This window comes from Mandrillus leucophaeus, unplaced genomic scaffold (genome assembly GCF_000951045.1).
Source record: "Mandrillus leucophaeus isolate KB7577 unplaced genomic scaffold, Mleu.le_1.0 Scaffold219, whole genome shotgun sequence".
In the NCBI taxonomy this organism is placed as follows: Eukaryota; Metazoa; Chordata; class Mammalia; order Primates; family Cercopithecidae; genus Mandrillus; species Mandrillus leucophaeus.
The window spans coordinates 125,703-135,319 of NW_012102243.1; the positions used below are offsets into that span (position 1 = coordinate 125,703).

General features: G+C 56.2%; 1 protein-coding gene across 1 annotated transcript in view; it reads left to right on the top strand.

Annotated features, from left to right (window-relative positions):
• Nucleotides 1-6,531: 6,531 nt before the first annotated feature.
• Nucleotides 6,532-9,617, top strand: part of CALY (calcyon neuron-specific vesicular protein) — a 12,986-nt gene continuing 9,900 nt past the window's right edge. Inside the window, exons 1-4 of the mRNA XM_011980844.1 lie at nt 6,532-6,707; nt 7,541-7,654; nt 8,570-8,683; nt 9,451-9,617. Of these exons, the coding sequence (XP_011836234.1) occupies nt 6,573-6,707; nt 7,541-7,654; nt 8,570-8,683; nt 9,451-9,617 (530 nt within the window). The 5' untranslated portion in view covers nt 6,532-6,572. The remainder of the gene's footprint in view (nt 6,708-7,540; nt 7,655-8,569; nt 8,684-9,450) is intronic.

The following is a 9,617-nucleotide window of genomic DNA, read 5'->3' on the forward strand; positions in this document are numbered from 1 at the left end:
CCCGCGGGGGAGGGGCGGGACCCTCAGGGATCCGCAGTCACACGCTCTTGTGCCCCCCACGTAAGCCCACCTGCGCGCACCCCCAGCGTGACGCAGCATTCCAGGTTGGGGGGCGCATGCGACAGCGAGTCTGTGACGTGACCTCCAGCCGAGCTTCCGTGGACTTTCGACTGACAGGCTGCACCCCCGCCCCCGCCATCCATCTGTCCATCCACACGGCCTCGCTCACCCGCGCCCCCACCCATCTGCCGTCAGCATCCCACGCCTCCCCTTGCCCCAGAGACAGGAGCCGGGCACTGCCTCCCTGCCAGAACGCGGCGGGTGGGGCGCAGGGGACCCGCAGAAGATGCCGCCACAGCGCAGGTGCAGGGAGGGGCCGGGAGGAGGAGCAGAGGCGGCCCCCTAGTTCCACGAGCCGCGTGCCTTCCGTGGGAGGAGGCCCCCATGACGCAGCAGTGCCAAGGGACGGTCTGGTGTGTGGGGTGGGAGGGTTGGACCCCACACACAGGCCAGTCCCCCGTTCCAACCCCGCATTCCGCCTGGGGCGCTGGGCCTGGAACCAGAAGCGAGGCTCCAGTGGGCCCCCAACGGCTTTTTCTTCCTAAAGACGCTTCTCGGCCTGTCTCCGTTGCCATGCACACCCGCGATGACGTAAATTGGCCCTCCGAGGAGTTGGAGTCGAAGTTTGGCTCGAAGGGGACCCCAGAAGCGAAGCTCCTCCTGGCGGGGTCCTGACCCCTGGCGCCGGCCCCCCGGGGCGTGGCTCTGCCCTGTGGCGCTGCGGGCCGTGACTGCGCCCCCTCTCCGCCCCCCTCCCGTCTGTACAGAGGCTGGGCTTGCTCTGGGAGTCCGCTCCGGGGAGACCCCGACCCCTCCTCCTCGGTGGTACCCCCACCCCCGCGGGCCAAGCTCCACCTCAAGCCCCAGCGCTCGCCGCCCTCGCCCCACGACCACCTCATTCCCTGGCCTCTTGGCCCTCGGCTGCTCCAACTCCGCTTCCATGGATCACTTCTGTATTTAAGCCCCGTAGGGCCTCGTCCGTCTCCACCTGCACACACACGGACGCTGGCTGCACCGCGAAACCTCGTCCGCCGAGTGCCCATTGCCCCTGCCTGGGCCACGTGGGGACCCACCTCAGGCAGAGTCTCCAGCCCGGGATGGGTGTTCGGGGGACCCTGCACGGCCTCTTCCGGAAAGGCCCGGCCGGGCACAGGGTCGCCTGTGATGAACGCCCAGCAACAAGGGGCACGGGTTAGGGCCCCAGAGCGCGTGGTCAGCTCCAGGACTGGGGACCCTGTCTCCGCTCACCCAGCTCCTTCCGGCTCAGAGTGGCCTCCCCCATCTCCTATCCAGCCCTCGCTTTCCAGCCTCACTCCCGCCCACGCAGATCCTTTCCCCCTCTGGTCCTTCCTCCTCAGTTCTTTCCACACCCAGAATCTGCCACCTCCAAATCCTTCCCCCTCTGATCCTTCCCCTTCAGATCCTTTCCCCCTCATATCCTTCCCCCTCAGGTCCTTCCCCCCTCAGATCCTTTCCCCCCTCATGCCCTTCCCCCCCATGCCCTTCCCCTTCAGATCCTTCCCCTTAAGATCCTTCCCCCCTCATATCCTTCCCCCTCAGGTCCTTCCCCCCTCATATCCTTCCCCCTCAGGTCCTTCCCCCTCAGATCCTTCCCCCTCATGCTCTTCCCCCCTCAGATCCTTTCCCCTCATGCCCTTCCCCCCCATGCCCTTCCCCTTCAGATCCTTCCCCCTCAGATCCTTCCCCTTCATGCCCTGCCCCTCAGATCTTTCCCCTTCAGATCCTTCCCCCTCCGGTCCTTCAGAGCTTTCACCTTCAGAGCCTTCCCGCCTCAGATCCTTCCCCACTCTGATCATTCCGCTTTCAGATCCTTCCCTCTCAGGTCTTTCCACACCTCTCAGATTCTTTCACCCTCAGGTCTTTCCCCCTCAGACCCTTCCCCTTCATATCCTTCCCGCCTCAGAGCCTTCCACTCAGATCATTCCGCCCTCAGGTCCTTGCTTATCAGAGCCTTCTCCATCACATCCTTCCACCTTCAGATTCTTCCCCAGGCGAAAGTTGCCACCTTCTAACCTTTTTGCCCTCGGGTCCTTCCCCCTCAGATCTTTCCACCGTCAGATCCTTCGCCCTTAGACCCTTCCCCCTCAGGTCCTTCCCCTTCATATCCTTTCCCGCTCAGAACTTTCCACTCAACGGATCATTCCGCCCTCAGATTTTTCCCCCTCAGGTCCTTTCCCCCTCAGATCCTTCCCCCTTCAGATCTTTCTGCCCACAGAGCCTTCCCGCCTCAGAGCCTTCCACTCTCACATCTTTCCCCCTCAGAGTTTTCTCCTTTCAGAACCTTCCCTCTCAGATACTTCCGCTCTCCGACCCTTCCCACCTGGGATCCTTCCGCCAGGCTGATTCTTCCCGCTCAGATCCTTCCACCTTCGGATCCTTCCCCCTGCGTCGGCTCCTTACCCCCTCGGGTCCCTCCCCCACCCCGTTGGGGTCCCTCCCCTCTCAGATTCTTCCACCCTCGACTCCTTCTGCTCCACCCCACCCCCACCCGCGCAATCCTCCCCCGTTGGATCCCTCTGCCCTTGGATCCTTCCCCCCGTGCCCGCAATCCGTCATCCTTCCCCTTCTGATCCTTCCACCTTGCAATCATTCCACCCTCAGCTCCTTCCACCCTTAGATTCTCCTCCACGCAGATGCCTCCACATTATCTCTACTTGAGTGGCAGCAGCTGGGCAGAAGCTCTGTGACCGCAGGTCCCCTGCTCCTGTTCCCCTGGCGCCTTCCCACACCTGGAACCCACAGTGGAGCCTGGCCACTGCAGGGCGAGAAAGAGTGGTCACTGCTGGCTCTGGCAGTTAACTGGACATCCTAGCGCTGCTGTCACAAATTACAAGCGGGTGGCTTAAAATAAATTCTTCCACAGTTCTAAAGTCAAGAAGTCCAAAATGAAGGTGTTCGCGGGGCCATGCTCCCTCCAAAGCCTCTAGGGGAGCTTCTTCTTCGCTTCCTCCAGCTTCTGGTGGCCCAAGCAATCCTTGGGTTTCAGCTGCATCATTCCAGTCTCTGCTCCGTCTGCACATAGCAGTCTCCTACATCTAATTTCCCTGTAATAAAGATACCAGTTTTGGATCAAGGCCCACCCTGATTCAGGACGAATTTATTTTAGCTTGATTACATCTGCAAAGACCATATTTTCAAATGAGGTCCCATTCAAAGGCACCCCTCACACAGATCCTAGGACTTGGATGTATTTTTGAGGGAACATCATTCAACCCACAATGTACCCTCCTCATTTGTGGGTTGCAGCTGTCTTCTCCCAGTATTGGTTTTTCCTACCATTTTTTGAAGGCTGTTTTGATAAGCAGAAGTTCATAGTTTTAATGAAGTCATTTTATCAATATTTCCTTTTGTTGTTAGTACGTATTGTCCTAATGAAAAAATTTTTCCCTCCCTGAGATCAGAAAAATCTTCTCCTGTATTATCTTTGAGGTGCTTTATTGTTTTGCTTTTCCAGTTCAGGTTTATCCACCTGGAGTAGACTTCTCTGTGTAATGTGAGGTAGGGATCAGGCTCACTGCTTTTGATGCAGACAGAGGTTTACTGAGAGGCAGCTACGCTGCAAATCAGGGTCCGTGTATGCAAAGTGTGTCATGTGGGACTTCTTCCACCACACAGTAGCCCCACACCACTCCATTTCCAATGCTGTGCAACAAGCCAGACCCTGGCAGATGAGACTTCCTCCATGTTTTTTTTTTTTTGTTTTTGTTTTTTGGGGTTTTTTTTTTTAATGGAGTTTTGCTCTTGTTGCCCAGGTTGGAGTGCAGTGGCACAATCTCGGTTCACTGCAACCTCTGCCTGCCAGGTTCAAGCGATTCTCCTGCCTCAGCCTCCCTAGTAGCTGGGATTATAGGCGTGTGCCACCACGCCTGGCTAATCTTTGTATTTTTAGTCAAGACGGGGTTTCACTATGTTGGCCAGGTTGGTCTCAAACTCCTGATCTTGTGATCCACCCACCTCTGCCTCCCAAAATGCTGGGATTACAGGCGTGAGCCACTATGCCCGGCAGTCCATGTTATTTTCCAAGATACTTGGTGTGTTCCTGCCCCTCTTCCTTCCATGTAAAATGACAGTGCTTGTCAAGTTCATTTAAAAAACTGTTGGGATTTTGATTAAGATTTACTGCATCTACAGATCGGAGGGTGGGTAATTTGTTTAAACATGGAAACTCCCCAAATCCATAGACACAGCCTTCTCCATTTACTTGGGAGATTTAGCTTTTCTTGGTCTCTGTCGACAATGTTCCCTGGTTTCCATGTGGAGGCCCTGCCCTGTCCCTGTTCCTCAGCTCTTTTTACACCTATTCCTGAGGATTTGATAGTTTTGATATTATTTAAATGGAGTACTTCAATAAATTATGTATTTATTTATTTTTGCCACTGACATATAGGAATGTAACTGATTTCTGAATACCTTAAATCCAACAGCCTTGCCAAACTCACTTTTTGATCCTTATGATTTGTCTATAGATTCTTCTGGGGTTTCTAAACACAAAGTGTTTCATGGGTGAATAATCAGAGTATTATTTATTCTTGCCTGGCACTAGAGCTCATTTCTTTGTCCTACCCTACAGCATTGGCTGAGACCTCTAGCGCCATAACTTGTAGAACCGCAGATCAAGGTGCTTTCAGGATTCACATTCAGTGAGGTTTGCTGTGGGGATTTTGTGGTTCACTGTTACTGGGTTACAGCACTCGCCTCCTGCCTTAGTGTGCTAATGGGTCCAAGGAATAGTAAATGAGCCCTGAGTCTTACCCAGAGTTACTTCTACTCCTCTAGCAATTGATCAGATACGCTTTTTCGTTGTTCTGTTAATATGGTGAAAAATACGATTGCTTGCCAAATGTTAAGCCAAATTTCATTTCCAGAATACACCCAACCTGTCATATGTTACCTTGTTGTATTCGCTGGACTCACCCTGCTTGAGCTTTGGGGCTTCGCAGTGGTGTGTGCGTGTGGAGGAGGCTGGCCTGTGAGCTTCTCTCCGATGCTGTCCTTGCTGGGTTAGGGGACTGAGGCTAGTTGGCCTCAGGAGCTGGTGAGTGCTCCCTTGTCTTTCTGGAAGAGTTTTGTGGACGTTTGCATTACTTTCCCTGTAAATGGTTGGTAGAATGCTGTGGTGATGCTCTGTGCGCTTGGAGTTCTTTGTGAGAAGGTTGCAATGGCAGATTCTTTCTTCTTCTTCTTTTTTTTTTTTTTTTTTGAGGCGGAGTCTCATTCTGTCACTCACGTTGGAGTGCAGTGGCGCGATCTCATTGCAACCTCTGCCTCCCGGGTTCAGGCGATTCTCCCGCCTCAGCCTCCCGAGTAGCTGGGACCCCAGGTGCCACCATCGCACCGGGCCACAGGTTCCGTTTCTACTGCACACAGGACCTTTCTTTTTTTTCCTTTGATTGATTGAATACATTTTGTTTTTCTGCTTTTTCCATTGATCAGCTCGGAGGTCATCCGCTGCATTCTTTTTCTCTAGGAGGTCCGCCTGAAGGCGAAGCCGAGCACCCTCGGCCTCTCCGGGGTTGGTGGGGCCCCGCTGTGGCGTTCAGCTCCGCAGGGGCCCGGCTCTCCGCGGCCTTCAGCGCCGGGCTCGCAGCTGGGCTGACTCGCGGGTGCCCTCTTGTGGCCGCTCTGTCTCACTTCCTGCGTCTCCAGCAGAGTCGCCGGACAGAACGAGGACTGACTTCAGGATAAGCACGTCCCATGCCGCTTATTGCGAGGGATGCTCTTATATTAAAAATGGGCTCGTTGCTTATCTGAAATTCAAATTTAGCTGGGTCTCCAGCATTTTTATGTGCTGAGTCTGGCACCCAACTCTCCAGACTGATGTCCAGGATTGTCGTCTTTAAGAGGTTGTCTAGAGTCAGGCACGGTGGCTCATTCCTGTAATCCCAGCACTGTGGGAGGCTGAGGCAAGCAGATCGCTTGAGACCAGCCTGGGCAATCTGGCGAAACCCTGTCTCTACAAAACATGTAAAAATTAGCCAGGCGTGGTGGGGTGCGCCTGTGGTCCCAGGTACTCGGGAGGCTGAGATGGCAGGATTGCTTAAGCCCAGTAGGCAGAGGCTGCAGTGAGCCAAGATCACACCACTGCACTCCCACCTGGGCCACAAAACAAGATCCTATCTCAAAAAAAAAGAAAAAAGAAGAAGAAGAAGGAAAAAGAGGAGATTGTCTTGTTTAGAGCAGCCGCTGGTGGAAGACTCCCCTGGCTTCATGGACAGTCACTGGTTGGGGTGCTTTCCCCTGCAGTGCTGTGGGGTTCAGAGGGGCTGTAGGGGTCAAGAAGGTACAGTACCCAGCATCTGGCTGGATTTGACCGGTTTACCCAAGGAGGCTGGCCTGACCACTTACAGCCTGTCCCTGGTTCTGGTGTGAGGAGCATTAGGACCAGCTCAGGGTCCTCTGGCTTTAGAGCCAACTGGCGTGGGTGTCCAGGGGGGCAGCCTGTGGGCAGTAACCCTGTCTGTCTCTGGACAGGACAAGCACTGCCATCCACCATGGTGAAGCTGGGCTGCAGCTTCTCTGGGAAGCCAGGTAAAGACCCTGGGGACCAGGATGGGGCTGCCATGGACAGTGTGCCTCTGATCAGCCCCTTGGACGTCAGCCAGCTCCAGCCGCCGCTCCCTGACCAGGTGAGGGCCTGGGCCAGCGTGGAGTCCCTTCTCAGGCTCCCCTGGGAACAAAGGGGTGTGGGGTGAGGTTTGTCTAGATGTGGCCTCTTCCCAGGTGCAGTAGAGCAAGCAGAAGAAGGACCGTGGGGACCAAAACCCCAGTTGGCCATGGGCACTCTATGTGACCTCCTGGTCAGCTCCCCCATATGCCAGAGCTGGGCAAACTGGCCGACGGGTAACCAAGAATTCACGCACTGACTCCTAGACAGCAGCCCGCCTACCTGCTGTCCATAGGGCACCCAGCAGGCAACGCTTCCCAGCCTTCCCTCGGGGCATGGCCCTGTCCTGGGTTGAGCCTGAGATATGGAGGTCCTTGGGCAAGTGACCACTGGGGGTGCTTATAGCAGAAACTGGGGAGAAGCAAAGAGCTCAGTTCTAGCCCAGCCCAGTTTGACCCCCTAGGGAGTTGTGCAGCATGAAAGGCACCCTGAGTTGTCCCTGCTGGAGGTGGGGGCAGCATCTATGCTGGGGACCCGGGACAGGAGGACCACCCCTGCTGGCCAAGGGCAATTCTCCAGCACCCTGAATTGAAGGCAGCAGGCAAAGCGAGGGACTCCGTCAGCAACCAGGCAAAGCCCAGGGCTGCCATGTGCCCAGCAGACTTTCAGTGTCCACCTTCCCTTGGCCTAACTTTGTGGCTGCTGGAGCCCTGCCATCCACCAGACGGTCCTGGGAGATGGTCAGGGTCAACACCACTGCCACGAAGCTGACCCTGGCTCCCTCCCCTCTCAGTTCAGGGCTCTCTTGGGTCCCTCCCAGCTGCCCACTGAGGCCATGGCCATCTCTTTTCACAGGTGGTCATCAAGACGCAGACAGAATACCAGCTGTCCTCCTCAGACCAGCAGAAGAAGTTCCCTGACCTGGAGGGCCAGAGGCTGAACTGCAGCCACCCAGAGGAAGGACGCAGGGTAACCACACTCACCCCACCCACTGTGGGGACTCAGGGCAGGGGGAGAAGGTGGAAGGCAGCTGGGGGTGCCTGGGCTCAGGCCAGGCCGGGCTGGAGTCCCCTTGCTGTCTGGGAGGAGAGGGTGGCGGTGAGTCATCCCACCCAGAGCTGGCCTCCAACTGCCCTGCAGTCATCAGGCCCCCTGGCGAGGCTGCAGGTGCGGACTGACCAAACGGTGGCGCTCCTGAGATGTTTCTCTTCCTGGGAAGCGCTGGCCAGTGCTGCTTGCCTGTTTGCCCAGAGGGTCATTGTCTCATCTTCAGTGACTTACGGGCTTTCTATGTAATACTTTCTTTCTGCAGTATATCTGGCAAATATCTTCTCTCATCCTCTTGTTTAAATCTCTCAACGTTATTAAGATAGCTTTAGTCATTTTTAGTGGACTGTTTCCAAAGCCTTCCATTCTCCGGTAGTAAGATCTGCTAGGGCTCCCCGCCCCTGGCTTCACGTTCCAGTCTGCAGCTCATGTTACAGCACCCACTGTGGGAAGTCCCCTGGGAGGCCTGGTGAGTGCAGCCTCCGACTCACCTGAGGCTGTGGCCCCCATCCCCTGTGGAGCCCACAGCGAAGGAAAGCTGCAAATTCCCGCAAGACCCACCTGGGTCAAAGGCCACATCACTTTACCTGGTGGCAGATGTCTCCAGAACCCCAGTGGAGGGGCCGCCAGCAAGGCCTGGCCCCCAGGGGTGATGCCTGCACACTTGACCCTTTGACCCTCAGAAAAGTGGGAAAAGTCACTGGCTGCCCAGGGCGGGGGTGGGGTATCAAGACTGGAGGGCGGGGATGGTCCTGTGCCAGCACCAGCCCCTGAGGAGCTTCCCACAAAGGCGACCCCTGCCTGGCGTGGCTGAGCCCCTCTCTGCCCTCCTGCCAGCTGCCCACCGCGCGGATGATCGCCTTCGCCATGGCGCTGCTGGGCTGCGTGCTGATCATGTACAAGGCCATCTGGTACGATCAGTTCACCTGCCCCGACGGCTTCCTGCTGCGGGTAAGGGGGCCAGGGCTCCGGTGGGGGCGGTGGAGCCGCGCCTCCTCCCATAGCCTCCAGGCAGTGGGTGGCAGGGGTGTCTGCTGCTGCTGGGGGAAAGTGGTCTCCAAAGCCATGTTCCCGTTACTTCTCTAGAACATGAAAGTCTGTCTTTTGAAAATTTAAAAGAAAAGATGTGTTAGTGATGGGTTTCTCTTCTTGTAATTTAAAAAATAAGTAAAAGATGAGGCAGAAAAGGTCGCCCTCCAGCCGTCTCTCTAGGGGTCATCTGTCCTCCTGAGTGACTTGTGTAAGGTTTTATTTTTATATAACATGATATTAATGCTCCCTACATATTTGGCAAATATTTTCTTCCATCCTTTTTTTTTTTTAAGCTCTTTGCCAATAATAGTTATAGCATTTAGTGTGTTTTTAGAAAGCCTTTTATTCATCAGAAGTAAAATCTGCTCCTTTTCTCCTTAACTCCATGGTTTATGCTCTGGAGCGCGCTCGCAGAGGCCTTGCTGGGCTGAGCAGGTCCACTGGTGTCTGCGCCCCTCTCCCTGGGTGGCCCCCTCCCCTTACAACCCGCGACCTCCTGGCTCCGTGCCCCTCCCTCCCCCCCCCAGGGCCCTGAGTTCTAAACCAGAGGCTGACCTTCGGTGTCCTGAAACCATGGCTCCGTTACAAACTGTCCGCAGTGCCCCCAACCGCAGAAGCGGGAGGGCCCGGGCCAGGGGCGCACAGGAGGGCTCAGCCCGCCGGCCCTGACCCGGCCCCTCCCGCAGCACAAGATCTGCACGCCGCTGACCCTGGAGATGTACTACACGGAGATGGACCCCGAGCGCCACCGCAGCATCCTGGCGGCCATCGGGGCTTACCCGCTGAGCCGCAAGCACGGCACGGAGACGCCGGCGGCCTGGGGGGACGGCTACCGCACTGCCAAGGAGGAGCG